Source organism: Salvelinus namaycush, chromosome 5 (assembly GCF_016432855.1).
Source record: "Salvelinus namaycush isolate Seneca chromosome 5, SaNama_1.0, whole genome shotgun sequence".
NCBI classification, from domain to species: domain Eukaryota; kingdom Metazoa; phylum Chordata; class Actinopteri; order Salmoniformes; family Salmonidae; genus Salvelinus; species Salvelinus namaycush.
Window position 1 is genome coordinate 58,788,615 of NC_052311.1, and position 21,750 is coordinate 58,810,364.

The window sequence follows — 21,750 nt, forward strand, 5'->3', positions numbered from 1 at the left end:
CATGAACAAGGCAAGACAGAGACATTTGTAAAGATTTACCAGATTTATTACTTTTTTTAGTTACAGTAGCTTGTCTTTCTCACTTGACTCTTAAACTAGAATTATTTTAACACCAATATTACATGGTAACAGCCAGAATGGAAACATCTACAGGAATGTTCTGGGAAGACACAGAAACACATACTGTCAAGTCAAAACCGTCTCAGTGGGACTTTTCCATAAAGGAAAAAACAAATACTCGTACACACAGCCTACTAAAGAGACTAACTTGTCTTGTAGAGAGTGGTGGAGGGCTGGGGGTGCTAGGGTGTGACACTGGAGGGTGTGAGTGCATGTAAAAGGGGGGTGGGTCCCATTCCAGCTTTCTGGAGCCGGAAAGTTACTCCTTAGAATGCATGTACAGCAACAGGTCAGCGACGCGGTGGCTGTAGCCGAACTCGTTGTCATACCTGGGGAAACAGACAGATGGTGTCATAGTTTAGTTGAGGGCTGAGAATAACCAAAAAGGGGTCCAGTGTTAGCAGGGGAGGAACTATAAGAATTAAGAATGATTGAATATTTACTCTAATTCTAAGGGAGTTATTTACCAGGAAATGAGTTTGACGAAGTTGTCGTTGAGGGAGATGCCGGCGCCAGCATCAAAGATGGAGGAGTGGGTGTCTCCAATGAAGTCAGAAGACACAACCTGGTGGGACAGGAAATATAAGCAGTGAGAAACCCACCAATAGAACAGCTGCAGTATACAGAGATCTATGTAATCTAGGAGCCCTGCTTTTAAACTACAACTTGCTAATAACACATCATATAATTGCCAGTTAAACTGAGCTCTATTTACACCTCTGCTCATCTTTCATGTTGACATACATATTTTGTAATTAACTTACAGAGTCCTCAGTGTATCCCAGGTATCCCTTCATGGGTCCTTCGGCGGCCTTCTTGACAGCCGCCTTGATCTCAGCGTAGCTGCCGGGCCGGGACAGGCGGCAGGTTAGGTCCACCACTGACACATCAGCCACGGGCACACGGAAGGCCATGCCAGTCAGCTTGCTGACAGAGAGAGAGAAGACTCACATCAGCACTTAAATAAGCAGTCTTTCCATCAAGCAAACATCTGCATTCAGCATCTTTGATAAGTAGTAGGCACAATCACATAAATGTATGCAAACACACCCACCACAGGAGGCTGCTGAGGGGAGGACAGCTCATAATAATGGCTGGAATGGAGTCAATGGAATCAACCACATGTTTGATGTCATTCCAACCAGCCTCCTGTGACACACACACCCTCCATCTACTGACCCGTTGAGCTCAGGGATGACCTTGCCCACAGCCTTGGCAGCTCCGGTGGAGGCAGGGATGATGTTCTGGTGGGCACCACGGCCATCGCGCCATGCCTTGGCAGAGGGGCCGTCCACCGTCTTTTGGGTGGCGGTGTAGGCGTGGACTGTGGTCTGAGGACAGGAGATAGAGAAAGGGAAAGATGAGCATGGGTTCCATAGCGTCAGCGGATGTGTCAATATGGAGCATAGGACCAAATGATATTCAGATGCTCCCTGCATGCTGGTCATGAAGATGCATGGACAGACAGTCTAATGGAAGAAAAACACTGACCATGAGGGCCTCCTCGATGCCGAAGTTGTCGTGGATGACCTTAGCCAGGGGGGCCAGGCAGTTAGTGGTGCAAGATGCATTGCTGTGGATGACCAGAGAGAATTACAATAGGGCACCAATTCAGATGAATCAATTATGCTAGCGTTATTAAAGGTCGACTATTCTTGTGAAGAGTTCGCCCTTTGATCATGCATGTATTGGTCAGGAATAAAGGGACTCACCTGACGATGGTCATGCTGGAGGGGTCGTACTTGTCCTCGTTGACTCCCATGACGAACATGGGGGCGTCGGGGGAGGGGGCAGACACAACCACCCGCTTGGCACCACCCTGGATGTGGGACTGTGGAAACAGAAAAGCACATCTAATGCATCATATTGAATGTTTGTGTCTGGATCTGACTGGTCCTAATACACTTGAGAATTGTTGATAAAGTCTTTAGAGTTTCATAGGTTTATTTTGGCAAAGTACATTAGGGTTACTTATATGGCTGACGCAAGGCCTTGGTGAGCGCTATAGTTATCAGTGCTTGACGGGGACACACGAGTGTCAGTGTCTTCTGTGTCTGGGTACTGCTACTTACAGAGGCCTTGTCAATGCTGAGGAAGACTCCGGTGGATTCAACGACGTAGTCGGCACCGGCGTTACCCCATGGGATCTCATGGGGCTTCATACTAATGGGGAGAGAGAGAGTAAGGAAAGACTATGTACAGACTCAGTGAGTATAGCCTTGCTATTGAGTGGCCCCCCGTAGGCAGACCTGGATCTCAAGAGAAGACAGACAAAGTACACACTGCCCACAAAATAATGGTGGAAACTGAGCTGCACTTCCTAACCTCCTGCAAAATGTATGACCATAGAGACACATATTTCCCTCAGATTGCACAGACACCCATAGAACTCGAAAACAAAGCTAATTTTGATAAACTCCCATATCTATTGGATGATATACCACAGTACGCCATCCCAGCATTAAGATTTGTGACCTGTTGCCGCAAGAAAAGGGCAACCAGAAGAACAAACACCATTGTAAATACAACCCATATTTATTTTCCCTTTTCTACTTTAACCATTTGCACATCATTACAACACTGTATATTATATAGACATAATGACATTTTAAATGTCTATTCCTTTGGAACTTTTGGGATTAACATTCAAAATGGGTGAATATTTCCTTTAATCCTCAGTGTTATCGCTGTGAGCTGGGCCTTGCAGACAGGTGGCGCCAGCCCTCAAAGGCCGATAGCAACACTGAGGAGATAATGGCCAGAGGTAATACTCTATGAGCCAGGGAGAAAGGGGCACACACACTCTCAATCCCAAATCAACCTAGCCCGATAGAATGGAACTTTACTTAGACGTACAGAAACGCCGCACGCACGAGCACACGTGATGATGTCGTCACTCACCACTGGAATACGGAGATGGAGTGGTCGTCCACAATCAGCTTCCCGTCCTCCATGCTCACCTCACCCTTGTAACGGCCGTGGGTGGAGTCATACTTGAACATGTAAACCTGTGGAGAAAGAGAATGTTGGAGAAAAAACAAAACTGACACTGTCAGAGAACATCAAGTTTATCAGTTCATTACACATGATGGGGTAATTGGTGTGTTATTACAATAAATACTACCACAAGCACACAGGTAGCTTGATCTGGCGTCCTCTGATTAATATGGCAGGGTGCCATGTTATATGAAGGCTGTTGGTTGAGGGACTGAAAGGGACTCAGCTCACCATGTACTGCAGGTCGATGAAGGGATCGTTGATGGCAACGACTTTGATTCCCTTCTGCAGGCAGGCCCTGAGGACCAGGCGGCCAATGCGGCCAAATCTAGACAGCGAGGGAAAGGGTGGATTCAGTACACACACAGGGTGACATTTGTTTTTAGGGTAGAAATCCCAAAAACCAGTCTAAAATTCCCTCGTCCGGCCTCTATTGGGACTGCTGTAAAATTCCAGATGCTAAATGAACATGTTTAAGTTAGGATTTACACATCATGTGGAAGGGTGAGTGAAGAAATGTGTACTTAACCGTGTGACTGTGTTGTATGTGCATTGGTGTGCTGGTTTACAGTGTAATCCTTAAAATCTGTTTAGTGCTGTCCTCCTCTTCCCATCTAACACTACTGACGCCCCTCAACACCACACCTTCTGGGGCCGGTTGCACCAGTTGGTCGTAACTCTATGTCCAACGTAAAATGTGCTCTACGCCGGACCTAAAAATGATACCTGTTACACCACACGGCTATTACTTTAAACTAGTGTCACGCCCTGACCTTAGAGAGACGTTTTATTTCTCTATTTGGTTAGGTCAAGGTGTGATTTGGGGTGGGCATTCTATGTTGTCTATTTATTTGTTTTTGACCAAGTGTGGTTCCCAATCAGAGGCAGCTGTCTATCGTTGTCTCTGATTGGGAATCATACTTAGGCAGCCCTTTTCCCCACTTTCTGTTGTGGGATTTTGTGTTGCACTCCTAGCTTTACGTTCGTTTAGTTTTTTTTTTTGGTGGAACATTTATTTAATAAAGAAAATGTACGCCTACCACACTGCACCTTGGTTCATTTATGACATGAAGTTTGAGGACAGCGAGCGTAACAATGAGCCTACTTTATTCTAATATATTCATTCCCACAGTAATTATTGATTGACCCATCCAGATGTGGTTTAGAAAACATGCATAGTGGTGGGCTTTGCAAAGTGATGAGACGTGCCTTGCAAAGTTCAGAATGGTCACGAGGATGGTAACAGCCTAGTAATGGGCGCTGCCTAGCAACCATCATTATAAAGCATCAAATCTCATGAACGCCCATTGCTTACGCTGGACTTAGCTACGACTAAATTCTTATCCCAAAGTTGGACGTAGCTACGCCCTAACTAAAATTTAAGAACAACTGGTGCAACTGGCCCCTGATGACAAACACAGGCTCTGTGGGGGCTGACAGATACCCATAGGAAGACGACCAATGTCTGTTCAGTGTTCACTGTTTGCTGCTCCCAAACGCGATTTACACCATAGATCCTTCAGTTATCAGTGTGTTTTGCAATTGCATTGCACATTTATATTGCTTCATAGCCTGTTATTATTACATAACTCTTAACTGGGACTGGATGTCTGTTGGTGCACATGGGCCATTTCCCTTTTTTTAATGGCAGTGTTTAACACTGTTTTTGATAAATATGCAACAATGTGTATTAGAGGTGAATGTAATGCTTACCCGTTGATTCCAACACAGAGGTCTGACATAGTTGCTGTTGATTGGGTTGTAGTGGTGAACCTGAAACAAGACATTAGAAAATGTATAGCAACAAAAGTATCTCTCCCTGTAGAAACAGCAAAGTCTTGCAAATGTACAGCTTTCACAAAGAGGGTAGGCTTAACTAACACTGAAGTTTCCCAGGCCGTCTATTCTCAGAGCCTAGAATCTACAATCAATCTTTTTTTCTATAACAGCAGAGAAATTAGTACCACAGTTTAATTTGTCCAGTTACGTAGCAGCAGTTAGCTAAGTCAAACACTTGTTCTGCTATGTAGTGCAGGACTAGGTGGCCTAGTGATGGGAGGTATAGGTTAGATGTGTCCCTAACTTGGCTATGTGAAGCTCCATTGTCTCCAGGCCTGTTTAACATGCCAGACAGAAGCAACAGGGCCAGACTTCCTATTCAGAGGAATTCCTTTCTGTATACTCCAGGGGAAACTAGCCCAGTACAGAACAAACACTGGGTTCTGGGCTCCTCCCTTCTAGCCGCTCTGAATCCACAGGGGATATCAATCAGTAGCTCTCCTCTGCAATGTTAGCTCTCACTGTATTACCAGCCTGTAGGTCTGGTGCCAGGCCAGTCTCATTACTTTCCAGAGGCTGCGGTGTGTAAGGAACGATAAAACACAGCCTTCCACTTTAACCTTCTGGTTTAATAGGAGACTAGGCTATTTGTCTACTATGACTTCCCCAATGGTTCCATAATCAGAGGATTGGACACACATGCTTTTCTGTTCTCAGCTCAACTTGCATGGAAACGTATAAATGAGCCTTGGGGTAGGTACATTACTTTATGGGCAAGCTGCTGCATGTGTGGCATTTCTGACAGAGTGGCTGGCTGTTCTGTAAATTTCAAGCTCCAGACTAGTACTTTTAATTCCCCACTGATGCAGTGAATGGAGTTGAGGCACAGATGGCATTTGTTTTGTAGTCGGTGTGACTGCGGTAGGTGAGGATTCACTGTGAGCTTGGCCCAGTCGGTTCATTATAGGCCAGTCAATCCAGGCAGCATACGCAGTGCATTCTGGGGCTCTTTAAAAGGACCACTGGCTGGAGGAACAGGAAGATTAGGATAAGCCAGCTGGGTTAGTTGCCGACACTTCCTGTAACTAGAAAGCAAGTTACAGCTGAGACTAAAAATAAGGCTTTATAGTTCAACTCTGTCTTTACATACTGTTTGAGCAAGTCAAAGAAATGTTCAACCAAATTATATAGCCTAGCAAAAAAAAAAAAAAAAAGTGTTGGTTAGCAATGCTGAAGGTAATTTGAGGTCAGGAGAGGTTTGAACACATTTGAGGCAATACTTGCAAAATACAGTTGACCAATAACAATGTCAGGTACGTGTTGGAGGATGGACCGCATAACTAAGTTACTACCGTTGGCTAACAAAGTGATGCAACAATCAGGAAATTCCTGCTTCTTCATTTTGCGTCGATGGAAACATTTGTTGGAAATTGATGTGGGCAAACTCTTATATCAATGTTGAAACATTGCTGTTATAAACAAGTCCTAGTGCTGGGCTATCGATCTATCAATGCATCATTTAGCATAATCTGTATTGCTCTATACAGAGGCAAGAAAGAGTATGTGAACCCTTTGGAATTACCTGTATAAAATTGGTTGGATTTTCATCTAAGTCACAACAATAGACAAACTAATAACAAATTCTTGTATTTGTCTATATTGAATACATAATTTAAACATTCAGTGTAGGTTGGAAAAAGTATGTGAACTCCTAGGCTAATGACTTCTCCAAAAGCTAAGTGGAGTCAGCTAACCTGGAGTCCAATCAATGAGACGAGATTGGAGATGTTGGTTAGCGCTGCCCTGTAAAAAAAAATAAAAAAAAATTGAGTTTGCTATTCACAAGAAGCATTGCCTGATGTGAACCATGCCTCGAACAAAAGAGATCTCAGAAGACCTAAGATTAAGAATTGTAGACTTGTATAAAGCTGGAAAGGGTTACAAAGGTATCTCTAAAAGCCTTGATGTTCATCAGTCCACAGTAAGACAAATTGTCTATATGGAGAAAGTTCAGCACTGTTGCTACTCTCCCTAGGAGTGGCCGTCCTGAAAAGATGACTGCAAGAGCACAGTGCAGAAGGCTCAATGAGCTTAAGTAGAATCCTGGAGTGTCAGCTAAAGACTTACAGAAATCTCTGGAACATCCTAACATCTCTGTTGAGTCTATGATACGTAAAACAAGGATGGTGTTCATGGGAGGACACCACGGAAGAAGCCACTGGTGTCCAAAAAAAAGTCATTGCTGCACGTCTGAAGTTCACAAAAGAGCACCCGGATGTTCCACAGTGCTACTGGTAAAATATTCTGTGGACAGATGAAATTAAAGTGGAGTTGTTCAGAAGGAACACACAACACTATGTGAGGAGAAAAAAAAAGGCACTGCAAACCAACATCAAAACCCCATCCCAACTGTAAAGTATGATGTAGGAAGCATCAGGTCTGCTTTGCTGCCTCAGGGCCTGGACAGCTTAGTATCAGCAACAGAAAAATGCATTCCGAAAGTTCCTCAAGACATTTTGCAGGAGAATGTCTGCCAATTGAAGCGCGACAGAAGTTGGGTGATGCAACAGGACAACCCAAAACAGAAGTAAATCACCAGAATGGCTTCAGAAGTAAATACGCCTTCTGGAGTGGCCCAGTCAGAGTCCTGACATCAACCCAATTGAGATGCTGTGGCACGACCACAAGAGAGTGGTTCACACCAGACATCCCAAAAATATTGCTGAACTAAAACAGTTTTGTAAAGAGGATTGGTCCAAAATTCCTCCTGACCGTTGAGGTTATTGCGGCCAACGGAGGGTCAACCAGTTATTAAATCCAAGGGTTCACATACTTTTTCCAACCTGCACTGTGAATGTTTACACGTGTTCAATAAAGACATGAAAATGTATAATTGTTCGCATTTTATTAGTTTAAGCACATTGTCTATTGTAGTGATTTAGATGAAGATCAGATAATGACAAATTTATGCAGAAATCCAGGTAATTCCAAAGGGTTCATACTTTCTTGCCACTAAGTGACATTTAAACCAATAAAGCAAATGACAGACCCAGATCCTTTTCAACAAAGGAGACTATTGATTTGTCCTAGTCTGCCATGATGACAGATAGTGACTTTGGCTGCACATGGAGGTCCAAGCTAACAGGACTAAAATAACATTTAGGTCTATAAAAAAAAAGAAATCCATGACCATGTCCAGTTGAAAGGAAAGGTAAATGTGTTTTGTTTCTTCTCAAGTTAGGATAAATCATTAGGCCATAACCTAGCCTTGTTGTAAACTTACCTAATTAAAACGCAGAAATTCTAAGGTTATTAACACATCAGCAACTGACTGTACGAGCGGATGTTACGCCTAAAATGAGACCTTGAAAAAGCCTGAGTGTCTCTTTGTAAACTTATCAAGTGAAGGGGTCACCATAACCTCAAAACCAGACACTGATATAGAAACCCTGGACAGATAGGCTATATTAGAGTCATGGCTAGAAGGTATGCAGCTTTTATCAAATTAACATCAAAAGAAGATTTTTTTTTTTTTACATTTTAGCCAACCCTAATCCTTTTCCTAACCTTAACTTGGGCAGCAGGTTAGGGTAATTAGGTTATCCTAATCAGCTACGAAATGTCAAATCTGATGTTCATTTGACAAAAGCTGGATCCCTATATGAAGGGAGTCCGTTATCCTCCATTAGCTTTTCCCCTCTGAGCGGAGGGTCACTGAAATGGGTGCACAGAAACAATCCATACACGGAACAGAACTAGTACTGAACTCTGGGCATTAGGCTAGACTAGTGGGAACAAAGCCCTTGGGGCTAAAACACCTCAGACCAAGAGAAGCAACACTTTGGTCAATCAACTCAAAATAGGCCTAGGTTCTTCCAACGGATTGTCTGGTTTTCTAATGTCTAGCACCCGGTTCAAACTGTCTGGGTGTAGGCTATAACGTTAGGGCTATGCAAAACTACATATTTAATTGGACTAGTATCATAAGGGCGAGTCAAGTACCTTACTGAATGTGCTTAGGATCTGTAGTATCCGCCAATGAGCAATAAATCATAGATGTCCTCACAACTCCCCTCTCCACAGCTTGCAGGCGTCTATGTAAAACTGCTGTACTGCAGCAAGGTAGGACTTAGCTCCGTCTTTGAAAGGACACAGGATTGCCCTTGCAGCTGGTTGGTGTAACGTTAGACAACTTGATAATCTGTGCCTGTATTCCTGTGTGTGGCTCCCACCGCAACTAACCCAGCTGGCTTATCCTAATCTGCCTGTTCCTCCTGCCAGTGGTCCTTTTAAAGAGCCCCAGAATGCACTGCGTATGCTGCCTGGATTGACTGGCCTATAATGAACCGACTGGGCCAAGCTCACAGTGAATCCTTCTCACCTACCGCAGTCACACCGACTACAAAACAAATGCCATCTGTGCCTCAACTCCATTCACTGCATTAGTGGGGAATTAAAAGTACTAGTCTGGAGCTTGAAATGTTGATATATTCAGTAACATTGAACGTTTGGATAAGGGCATTAAAAAGATGTCATCATGTTAGACTGTCTGGCCATCTTCAATTCTCCTTGCCACACAGGCGTCACAAGGTGACCCAACCATTAGTGATACAGGCAAGCAGGCTGGGAGGCAGTCAGAAGGCTCCATGTTAGTTATGTTCTCACATTCCTCCCTCCTTTATATTCTGTTCACACCTTCCCGCTCTCCCATTCAGCTGCTGTCTGGTTCAATCCACATATCAACTGCACTAGTTCTATCACCTTCATGTTATTTCTTGAGAAAAACAGTAGACAAGCCTCACGTCCGTCTCTTCAAAAGAAAATGTCAGTGGGTTCTGTTATTGTGTCTGTGTGTATTATTGTCTGAAGTACTACCACCCCTCTTTTGGTCTCAAGAGTACGCAAGTGGGCTGACAAATAGAATCCTTTGTCGAGGGGACCAATCAATACTGGACTTGTGTTCTGGATGCCTCAAGATGTCAAATGGCTCTCAAGAGCTGAAATGTGGAGGAATTCAACAGGCGCAGGCTGCTGACAACACGGTGGTGACTCTTATTAAAGCCCAGCACAGAAAAACAGCCACTGTTTGTACAGGCCTATAGGATCCACCTCTGCTTCTGACTCAACCGCAATCATTTACCTGCCTGTTCTACGGAAAACTGACACATCAGGTTTAAATGAACCACATATCTGCATACCAACACCCCATGATCAGGTTCCAAACACTGAAAAGAGTAGTTTTTGTGATTGTGTCATTCAAGCAAAAGCCTGAGCCATGGTATATTTAGGGCTGGCACAATTACTGTATAACGTTGTAACAGATGGTTATGGATGAAGACGGTCATGAAAATAAAATAACCTTCATAACACACATACAGTACCAGTCAAAAGTCTGGACACCTACTCATACAAGGGTTTCTTTATTTTTACTATTTTCTAGTGTGCAAAGCTGTCAAGGCAAAGGGTGGCTACTTTGAAGAATCTAAAATATATATTTTGATTTGTTTAACACTTTTGGTTACTACATGAAGTCCATATGCTTTACTGCATAGTTGGCGTCTTCACCATTATTCTACAATGTAGAAAATAGTAAAAATAAAGAAAAACCCTTGAATGAGTAGGTGTCCAAACTTTTGACTGGTACTTAGGGTTGAACACTTTCCGGCAAATTTCCGGAATTCCTCATGGGAAGTTATTCTTAGGAATTTTGCTTAAAATCATCCAAAAAGTTAACTTATAACAGTGAACCTTTGTGGGATACACAAGGCAATTCTAGGTCTTGTGGCATATTTTGGTCAAACTATTCCCAATTCAATGGAATTGCAACCCTCTGCATGCACAGTGCATTCTTCCATCACATGTACAGCTGATTCTCAAGATCTTGCACACTAATGAGATGCTATTGAGCCCACACTGTCTCAGCCAAGGACTACATATTTTCTGGTAAGTTTTGATTACAATACTGGGTGGGGTGAATATATTTTATATGACATACATGATTTTTTGTTAACTAGTAAATAGTAGCCTTACAGCAGTGTGTTTAAATCATTTCTAACAATTTCTGCTAGTTAGTTTTTGCTACCATGTGGGTTTTAGCTTGCTTGAGCCTGCTAACTGAGGAGTGTTAATTCACCTGTTTCCATACATGTTTCATTTTAAAACACTTATCTTACAAAGGAGTTGTTTAGTTTAACTATTTATCTGTACATGGAATTATATGTTTTTTTACTATTTTTCCCCCTAATCTTTACAGGAAAATGCCACGGGCACTTTCTGACATTTCACTGCAACTAATGTTGAAGGAAAAGCTGTGTACATTTGAAAATACTGTGCCAAATCATATGTGAAGAATACAACAAAGATGCAGAATCTGGCCAAGTGCATAAAGTTCCCTTAGCGCTCACAAGCAACCTCTGACAAAAGTCCCAAAATTTTCACCTCAAATAGAAGTAATCAGACACCTTATCGATAGCAACAGCTTATGGTCCTCCTGGAATCAGAAGTTTTTGACTCAATGGAGGAACGTTGTCAGAGAAATGCTGTTGAAGGTCTTGCTTGAGCTATGTATGCAACTGGTTCACTTCTGATGCTCACAGGCCATGTGTATTGGAGGAGAATTCTGAATTTGTCGCAGAGCATACACCCCTCCAACCAGACATGTTTTATCTACTCATTTGCTGGATGCAGATTTCAAGTGAAGGTCAAGGAAATTATAGAGAAAGCAGACTGTATTGCAATCATCTCTGATGGGTGGTCGAATGTTTGTGGGCAAGGAATAATTAACTACATAATCTCCACCCCTCAACCAGTATTCTACAAGAGCACAGGCACAAGGGACAGACACAGTCTCCATTGCAGATGAGCTGAAGGCAGTTAAGAACCTTGAACCAAAGAAGGTATTTGCACTGGTGACAGAAGATGCTGCAAAAATAAAGGCTGCTTGGTCTAAAGTGGAGGAGTCCTAACCTCACATCACACCCATTGGCTGTGCTGCTCATGCATTGAATCTGCTCCTCAAGGACATCATGGCACTGAAAACAATGGATACACTCTTCAAAAGAGCCAAGGAAATGGTTAGGCATGTGAAGGGTCATCAAGTTATAGCAGCAATCTACCTCACCAAGCAGAGTGAGAAGAATAAGAGCACCACATTGAAGCTGCCCAGCAACACCCATTGGGATGGTGTTGTAATCATGTTTGAAAGTCTCCTGGAGGGGAAGGAGTCTCTCATATAAATGGCCATATCACAGTCTGCCGATATGGACAGCCCCATCAAGAGGATCCTCCTGGATTATGTATTTTTGGAGAGAGTGGTAAGCAGCCTGAATCTCCTGAAACCAATAGCAGCAGCCATTGCACAGATTGAGGGAGAAAATGCCATCCTGTCTGATGTTCAGACTCTGCTTGCATATGTAAGAGAAGAAATCTGTACTGCCCTGCCCACTTCACTGTTGCGCCAAGCAGCAGAAACTGCCGTTTTGAAATACATCAAAAAGCGTGAAGACTTCTGCCTGAAGCCCATACACGCCGCAGCGTACATGTTGGACCCCAAGGATGCAGTCTGGTGCAAAGATCAACAAGGCCTATGGTGTCATCACTACCGTGTCTCGCCACCTTGGCCTGGATGAGGGCAAGGTTCTTGGCAGTCTGGCGAAGTACACTTCCAAGCAAGGGCTTTGGGATGGAGATCCAATACGGCAGTCGTGCCAACATCTCATCAGCCACCTGGTGGAAGGGACTTTGGTAACAGGGGAACGAGCCTCAGATCCACAATCATCCTCCAAATCCCACCAACAGCAGCCTCAGAGCACAACTGGTCCTTGTTTGGGAATGCAGGCATCAAAGCACGCAACAGGGAGACCAATACAAGGGTTGACAAATTGGTGGCCATCCAGGCAGATTTTAGGCTTTTAGAGCCTGACAACGAGCCATCCTCAACAAGGTTGGAAAGTGACCGAAGATGATGTCTCAGAGTCTGATGTTCAAGAGGTGGACATTGAGGTCCAGGTAGAAGACTGAGGGGAAGACAACCAAAGCGTTAAGTTTAGACTGTCATTTTACAGATGTTGAAAACATTTTTGGGAGATGCGATGGATCTTTGGGGATCATTCGGTATTCTGTTGTACAGTGAAATCATCCCACGTGAAGAGTCAACTCTTTTAAAGTTCAATTCGTAACATTTTTATTGGGAGGATTTAATCATTTGCAATTATGTCTATTTATGATAAGGTAAAAGGTTTGTCTCCATATGATAAATATATCCAATGCAAAAAAAAAAACCTACATTTAAATGGTATTAATATGCATATATTTCCATTAATTCCCACATATTCCCACCTCTGAATATTTCCCAAATTGTGCAACCCTACTGGTACTGTATATATATTTACATTATCTGGTGTGTGGAAAGAACAGCTGACTGAAAACAGGAGAGCCGGGCACTCATGCGGTTGACGCCGTTTCTGCTGTAAGACTCTACAACCTGATTAACTTAGTTGCTCCTTTCTGAAACAAGCAAGATGCTGTAGCAAACTAATATTTGGTTGTCTAGGTGATTCCCCCTCCCATCAGCAGAACATACCAGTCAGGAGTGGAGGAGAAAATGTGTGTCTTACATCTATTCCGGTGACAGTGGTCATTTGGCTGACCAATAACCTCCATCCAAAATTCCATGACCTGACCGTCACATCCCTAGGTATATTGACCATCATACCGATAATATTTCATAGCAAGGTATTAAAAATGCCTGGGGCAATAAAGCTCAATAATGAGTACTTTGTTTTAAACATCCACCATGGTAGTTGTCTGGCTAGACAGACTTGGAACAATCAGTCAAGTGCTATGGGGCTACTGCTCTGTTGGGGTGCAGCCGTCCACCCCTCCACTCACCCAGACAGGCACTGGTCCACAGCACCAACCCATTACTGGGGAGAAACAGGGTGCCTGCAGTAAGTGGGTCATTCACCCCAGGGGCATACAGATACCCACTTAGGCAGAAAATGTCCCAGACAATGGCACAAAAATAAAGTGGGTGAGTCTCAATATGGAAGCGTTTATGAACGAGTTGGGCTTTTACTACGATATTCATTAAAATGCTGACAATCAAGAAACAAAGCAAAAACCAGCGTGTGGCTGTTGAGGGATGAGGCAGATGGAAACCATTCCTGTTAGCAGAGGTGAGCCTGGGAGCCATTTTGAGGAAGTGCGGTGTCATACCACCACGTCCATTTACTGTGCTGCACACAGGAAGAATGACACAGCCAGGCAAATATGATGCAAGAGGTTGGCTGAGTAATTGTAGGTAATATAGATATTTACAATTTAACAACAATAAATATACTATAATTTCCATGACCAGCGGTGTCATTTGCATAGAGAGTACACACATTAACCTCTCCAATCTGTCTTAACCTCAGCAGAGAGAGAGAATGAAAATGTGCTGCCTCACACCCACCCTCACTGGCATTTTCTACATTCCCAGGCATGTCTTGTATTGATTTTAGCTCAGTAGTTTTCCACTGTTGAGACCTGAGCCATGAGGGGGCAGGCCCTGATACTGGAGACTCAGCTCAGTACTCACCATTCAACCTGCTCACTGACTGCCACGCGTCTTTGGAAAATAAACTGCATTAAACTCACGCAGCCCTACATCTAGAATATTATTTTCAGTAAATCAATATATCAAACATATTCTGTATTTATGAAACAAACGTGATTACATAATAAATATAAAAAAACACTTGTTCAAAAGCATGTTTTCAAGATCATTCTGATTCAATAGTCTGCAGCTAAACTATTGTATGTGGGCTAATCTCATATACATCAAATGAACCTCTGTATAGCCTACTGGTTCTCAGTCTGAGAATGTTATCAGTCTAATATGGTTGGGCAGCTGTCAGAGAGCGGCATGCTGTCCAGTCCTCCTCTACAAGCCTCAGGACCAGCCAGCCTCAGCACCTTGCCTATTGACTGTCACATGACTGCGCTCACTGCAGACAGCCAGTCAACTCATGCAACTAAATATCACACCATCAAGGCCTAGTAATAGACTAATGTAGTCAGCTTTGTCTGGACAAAACCAGACACTGGCTAAATGCATAATAAGCCAGTCCCCTGTCCTGTGGTGATAAAAGAACATCAAGTTGTAACCCTGTTGTGCCATGTCAGACTAAATCTTCAAGGTGGCAATATGTTGAAGTCCATTTGTTTTCAGTTAGAGCTGTGAAACCTAATAGGTCAGCAGGAGATGCCGACCAACCAGAACACAACAGGAAGGCACACAGAGATGGGAAAGGCATGACGGTGGCCGCTGCAGAACAGGACAGCCATGAATAAATGAACTGTTGTAGCAAACTGCAGTGGATCGATTAAGGATGGGTTACCTCCTGCCAGCATGTGACCTCCCTGACTGCCTGAAATGTGCAGCTGAGTCAGGGGTGGATTGGGAGACGATATCCATGTGATAATTTACTAATGTCATCTTTGGGGAAGTGATAGCTATCTCTAACCACAGCATCAAGAGGACTCAGTCAGCACGAATCAAATCCAAAAGTCAAGCCAGGAGGTGTGGTTAACTATCAACCCAGGCAGTTATACAGCTAGTGATGGGCTGCATGTTGCATCAGCAGTGCTTATCAAGTTCTCACCACTATACAAGCCGGAACTGCACAGAAATAGGCCTACATAAGGCAGGTAAAGAACAATGTGTTCCCTTTCACAGAAAACTGATTCAACAGCCATACACTAACAATACAGGTATAAAGAACACACGGATAGGATTCTTCACACATGTACTGTAAATAATGGTGGGGGAAATATCTCCTTGGTAACCTCAAGGTGATTTTAAGTGCATACCAAAAAAAGGAAGGTGCATTGAGCAGGTCAGAGAGGGAGTAGAGTTGAGGGAACCACCTCTTTTACACAGGAAGACACTGGTCGCGTTCGACATTGCAGACGACTTCAAAAGAAAGTCGAGACTGGCTGATTAACTTGCACCATAAATAACTATTCCATTTTATTTGTAGATCAGTCAGTCTCAATTTTCCCAGGATACATCACGGTTTCGATGATCTCGAACACGGCCTTTGAGTCAGAGTCTCAGCTGCAGGCATGTTCAGGCCTAAAACAGGAAAATAGGACTAGGCCCTATCTATAATCACGACCAAAACAGTACATCTTGTTTACATTAGGCCTTTGCATGTGCAATCAATGCCCTGAGCAGTCTTCCAGAAGGATACTTGACACAGTGCACATGCATATAAGCAGGCCAAACTAGATAAATTGAGCAGTTTTCTAATGAGGATGATGATATGCATTACATATTGGTCATTGAATACATTTTGAAATATATAATTATTTCAACAAGCCATTTTCTGTTATTTTTAATGAGGAATCATTTTATATCCAGAATATAATAAGTGGTTTATGCAGGACGCAATTAATTCAGCAGGGAATCAGTCACTTTATTCTTTATGGAATCGCTTGGAAAATAGGCCGGGTCTGTAAAATGACCTTACAGTATGATACGACCTTCACCATCGCAGTGATGAAAAAGGCCCATCGTCTGGAGTTGTTCCTGTCTTTGCAAACGGTTGACATCTTGATTAAAGTTTAAAAACATGTATATTTTAGCAACGAATACAATTTGCTACAATTCCGACAAAGTAACCTAATCGGTAGGCACATTGATGCGACACCGCACACCATGGCTTCCCCCTTCAGAGAGCATCATTGGAATCATGCAATTCATCTTCAATCATTATTAATCTCATACCCAAAATTAAAACTGTCAACGTGAATGTATCAATTACAATTCAACATCCACTTCATAAAAAAAAGTGGGCTCGGCTTAATTCGGCTACATTTTTTGGTTTAGATTTTTCATCATTGCGACCGTAACGTTCTATAATGCTATGACGCAATCAAAAGAAATCATGAGTATGTGGTGAGGCACGTAGCCAGTTCGCCAGAGTAACATTTCTGGGACTTCCTGTACAGTCATCTACACCGACCATTTGATACAACTATTTAGGTTCAGATGTGGGGAAACAGATTAACTGGTTATTTATTGAAGACAATCTAAATGTTGTATGAATCCACAATATTCGTTCTCAACAGTCTTCCGAAAAACGCAACATCGTTCGAGCTACAGTGTCACGTAACCTCTGCACATTTTGCCTTCTAATGAATGAATAATGCATTATCTTGTTGGTCTCAATAAACGCTCAACTGGTGTCTTAATAAATAAGATTATTATGTGCTTTGCATTAATTAGCAAACTACACGTCATATTTTCAGAAATTAAGTTGAAAAGAAACGTGAATTATTACACAAGGCCATGGGCGCATCCTTTTCCCCGCCTCCATCATTTCCTGGCTTTGTAATGTTAAAGCGAAAGGAGAGGCTCAGAAGTAGCTACTGCTACACTATTACAACCGTATTCAAAATATTAAAAAGCCACATATTAAGCAATAAGTTTTACAATGATTGTTGTATAATAAATCCTTTTGTCGATCACACATACCTTGAGAGGAGATGCTGCAGTGACTGTGCAGGCAAAGAGAACAGCCTTCCAAATTTATAGCAGACACGTGACACGTGTATTGGTCTAATTGCCCTAGAAACATGACGTCACCTGATCTTCTGCTGGGTCACGGCTGCTATGGAAACCAGAGAACTGGGGGAGGTTGCCAAATTATGGGCGGTACGGGAGGATGGTGCAAACTGATATTTTAAATTCATATTTAATTTAACTAGGCAAGTCAGTTAAGAACAAAGTCTTATTAACAATGACGGCCTACACCGGACAAACGCGGACGACGCTGGGCCAACTGTGGGCCAACTGCCCTATGGGACTCCCAATCACGGCCGGTTGTGATACAGCCTGGAATCGAAATTAGTCGAAATTAGTATTTTATATTATTTTCACACACTGAACCATAACCATACTAACGGATCATTAATGACAAAGTCGTTAATTTGCATAATTTGATGGAAAAATCTGAGAGTACCGCTCTAAAATTCCACATGCTGCAGCACGTGACTATCTGTGCAAGTGTTCTGCAGAGCATCCGGCTGCTGGGCTACGTGAGATATGGTGCGTGCTTTGTGGAATGGATGAAAACCGTGTGAGACCACATTGTGGTGAATCATCATCCATCGATTGTAGTTACACACGATCGCAATGTAATAACGTATTTCACTAATCTAATTTCTGAGTGTAAAATAATATCTCTGAGGAAAAACATTTAAAAGATACAATTATTTTATGGAAAGGGGATTCCTAGTCAGTTAACTGAATGCATTCAACTGAAATGTATCTTCCGCATTAAACCCAACCCCTCTGAATCAGAGAGGCGTGAGTTCTGCCTTAATCGTCATTCACGTCATCGGCGCTCGGGGAACAGATATTGTTGGGTGTTAACTGCCTTGCTCAAGAGCAGAACGGCAGATTTGCCCACCTTGCCGGCTTGGGAATTCGAACCTTTGACGTTTTGGTTACTGGCCCAAAGCTCTTAACCGCTATGGTGGTATGCTACCTAAACGTTGAGTTTTGAAGTCGACTACAACAGGGTGTATATTAAATGTTACATCGCATATGGTGAGTTGCGTAAAAATATCTAAATGTATAGGAATAATAATATGTGAAGCCAATTAGCTGTCAAACCATACAGTCATTATGTCAAACCATGAACACATTGTAGACCACTTTTCTCAATGGCGCCATCGTGTGGTAGTGCGTTGAAATGATCCAAAAGAAGTACATCAATGACTTCATATCCCTCAGATCCTCCTTTTCTTTCAGCAATATCTTTCCCCTAAGGAGAGCAGCACCATCAAGAGAGTCAGGAAGTGAATTCTGTAAAGTCATCCAGGTGAGTAGCCTACCCACAACCCAGCTCAGCCAATGGCAGTCCAGCTCAGCTACCCACAGCCAAGCAGACGGTCTGATGCTATGTGGACAGATGTAGGACAGGATAAGATTGGATCAACCAGAGGTAGACTGAGCTACACAATGTACAAACCCCTAAGTGTCTCTGGCTTTTAATAAAAGGGATTCATTCATTTGAATTTAAGTTATAATGGTGGTGAAACATTTCAGGTATCTCTCTAGAATATGAAGACATACAATACATTATATTTGACACACTTTATTCATACAAATACATAAATATAATGCATATAGGCTACTGTACCTCCAACATTATCACCAAGAAAGAACCCTTGATGGCAAATATGTGTGATGTTATACATAAAAAGGCAATGGAATTCAGAAACAAAAGGCAATCACCCACAGACATCCACATACTACATTTACAAAAGGAAATGATTCCAAATGATAATTGATATGACAAACTCACATCAAGCATTCTATTTTTTTGTATTAGAACATGGAGGTGTGTCTTTACAAACATATCACAAAATAATTAATGGTTATTGTTTCAATGTATAAGATTTGGTTCCGTATCAGAAATGGTTTAGGATATTCAGAGCTATACTTGTACAGAGTTTGGCAAACCTTGTTTGATATTTAAATTGTATTGTATTGTATTGGAATGTTTAGGACCAAGATGTACGACAGTTTGCTAGCCAGACTTCTCTGTATAGCAGGTTGACGTTTATTGGCATGAGTCTTGTCCTAGAGGCAGAACTGAGAAATGTCCTCTTAGGCCAGCTGCAAAGTCAAATTGGGTATATTGTGAAAATTCATGAAAACAAACATTTGTTTTTCGGTCTTAATTTAAGTTTAGGGTTAGCCATTTGCTAGTGTGGTTAAGGTTAGGGTTAGAATTAAAATCAGATTTTATGATTTTGTGGCTGTGCCAGCTTGTGACCACTGCAGAGCAGAGCTACCTCCAGAACAAGATTCATGACGGAAAATGCTAACCTGCATCTTTATACCTATGTCTCTGGTCTAGATATATGCCCTCTTCTCTCAATAATACAGCTCCTGGTCCCACCAACCTGTGATAGTGGAATGGAAATAATCTGAATTAGGGCTGACTACTGCAAGGAATGGATGGATGATAAATAGATGGATGGATGGGTGGGTGAATGGATGGATAGATGCATGGAGGATGAATGGATGGACAAGACAGAGGCAAGAAAGGCTACTTACTTCCTGGATGTCTTCTGACCCCCAGCTTCCTGATCTCGTCATAGACAAAGATTAGAATTCCGTACGGGATTGGAACAAACCACCATTGGCCCCTGTAAGGGGGAGTTACACGCATGAACAAACCAACATGAAATCCATCAAAACAATGACAGAGAAGATGAATCGACAACCATTCAAGTCAAGCAGAGTGTAACAGTACCTAATGGGCATGAAGTTGAAAATGTTGGGCATCCCTGGGCAGTAGCACAGCAGGTTACCCAGCAACAGCTGGAAGACGATGGCACTCACCAGCACCTTGTTCCTGCACACAAAGGGAAAACATGGAGGATGGTCAAACAATGTTTTATTAGTCCCATCAAGATTGATACTTCCCAAGTTATTTTGTTGGAAGCCTTCTCTGCCACCATCCTTTCATAAACAATACATTTCATAGAGTATATGATTGTATGTAGGGAGTAAGAGACATTTGTTCCATGCAGTTAACATCCACTGACCTAAAGAAGCCCTGCTGGAAGATGGACAGACGGCGGGTTTTCCTGATCAACACATCAGCAATCTGGCAGATCTCAATACTGATGAAGAAGACAGTGTAGCAGGTGTACTGCTGATACAGACGCTGGGCGTATGTCTGCAGAACAGAGAAGACAGGAGATTTTCAACAGGCATTTCCAGGAGTTACAGGTAAGTGAGGGCACTGTAAAGCCACATGCACTTGTCCATTCCTGGCCACAAGACACACACACACACACGCTTATCCTACAGTAAGCCACACACACTCAACCACTCCTGATCATATCTATCCTACAGTAAGCCACACACACTCACCTACTCCTGGCCATGTCTGTCATACAGTAAGCCACACACACTCAGCCATTCCTGGCCATATCTATCCTACAGTAAGCAACACACACTCTCCCACTCCTGGCCATATCTATCCTACAGTAAGCCACACACACTCAACCACTCCTGATCATATCTATCCTACAGTAAGCCACACACACTCACCTACTCCTGGCCATGTCTGTCATACAGTAAGCCACACACACTCAGCCATTCCTGGCCATATCTATCCTACAGTAAGCAACACACACTCTCCCACTCCTGGCCATATCTATCCTACAGTAAGCCCCACACACTCAGCCACTCCTGGCCATATCTATCCTACAGTAAGCCACACACACTCACCCACTCCTGGCCATAGCTGTCCTGCAGGTCCTGCAGATGGACGTCCTCCCAGTGGGACCTGAGCCCCACACACAGCAGGGGATACCAGCCCTCCTGGGCCATCGCTGTAAAGTAGTCTGTGAAGCCAGCGAAAGACTGGATTGCTCCTGGAGAAGGGGATAGGGGGAGAGTTAAACCAAAAGAGAGGGAGGGAGGAGAAAATTGAACATGAAATATGTACTAATAGACTATTTGTAGGTTATCACCTTGAATATTGGTCAATAAATCATTCAGCTTCAAGGATCAATCGGTCTCAAAGGACCTAGTGAAAAAACAAGGCCTTTTTCATACATTTACATACTACAAGAACAGACATGAACCCTCACCAATCTGGAAGTAGGAGTAGGCAGCCAGAGATTCGTTCACCAACCTATCCTTACGCGGGTTCCTGGGTTTCAGATGCATAATATCACTCTCTGCCTTCTCATAGGCCAGAGACACAGAGGGAAACTGTAGGATAGAAGAAGGATAATCGGCATCATTCTAGAATGGTCTTATAGTGCAGGGAGATG

At 42.9% G+C, this 21,750-nt stretch overlaps 2 protein-coding genes across 3 annotated transcripts in view; both read right to left on the reverse strand.

Annotated features, from left to right (window-relative positions):
* Positions 1-28: 28 nt before the first annotated feature.
* On the reverse strand, positions 29-17,514 carry gapdhs (glyceraldehyde-3-phosphate dehydrogenase, spermatogenic). The gene is made up of 11 exons (XM_038994611.1): positions 17,420-17,514; positions 4,831-4,890; positions 3,349-3,445; positions 3,022-3,128; positions 2,193-2,283; positions 1,833-1,951; positions 1,612-1,693; positions 1,300-1,451; positions 885-1,047; positions 588-685; positions 29-449 (listed from the first exon to the last, which is right to left on the reverse strand). Exons 2-11 carry the CDS (start codon positions 4,857-4,859, stop codon positions 380-382), a joined length of 1,008 nt encoding a protein of 335 aa, XP_038850539.1. The 5' UTR covers positions 4,860-4,890; positions 17,420-17,514; the 3' UTR covers positions 29-379.
* A 1,516-nt stretch (positions 17,515-19,030) lies between these two features.
* Positions 19,031-21,750, reverse strand: part of LOC120048543 (potassium-transporting ATPase alpha chain 1) — a 30,483-nt gene continuing 27,763 nt past the window's right edge. Inside the window, exons 20-26 of one of the 2 annotated variants that reach the window (XM_038994610.1) lie at positions 21,565-21,688; positions 21,200-21,345; positions 20,509-20,642; positions 20,214-20,315; positions 20,015-20,106; positions 19,784-19,860; positions 19,031-19,570 (exon numbers count right to left, since the gene is read on the reverse strand). In XM_038994610.1, the coding sequence (XP_038850538.1) occupies positions 19,832-19,860; positions 20,015-20,106; positions 20,214-20,315; positions 20,509-20,642; positions 21,200-21,345; positions 21,565-21,688 (627 nt within the window). In that variant the 3' untranslated portion in view covers positions 19,031-19,570; positions 19,784-19,831. Of the gene's footprint in view, positions 19,861-20,014; positions 20,107-20,213; positions 20,316-20,508; positions 20,643-21,199; positions 21,346-21,564; positions 21,689-21,750 lie in introns of both variants that reach the window. The other variant, XM_038994609.1, reaches the window with a different exon arrangement.

Excerpts from the sequence above, each read along its gene's own strand:
- gapdhs (XM_038994611.1), bottom strand. The coding sequence starts at position 4,859 with ATGTCAGACCTCTGTGTTGGAATCAACGG. Across the intron at positions 3,129-3,348 it reads TCATCGACCTGCAGTACATG|GTTTACATGTTCAAGTATGA; the intron begins GTGAGCTGAGTC and ends CTTTCTCCACAG. Across the intron at positions 450-587 it reads TTCGTCAAACTCATTTCCTG|GTATGACAACGAGTTCGGCT; the intron begins GTAAATAACTCC and ends CTGTTTCCCCAG.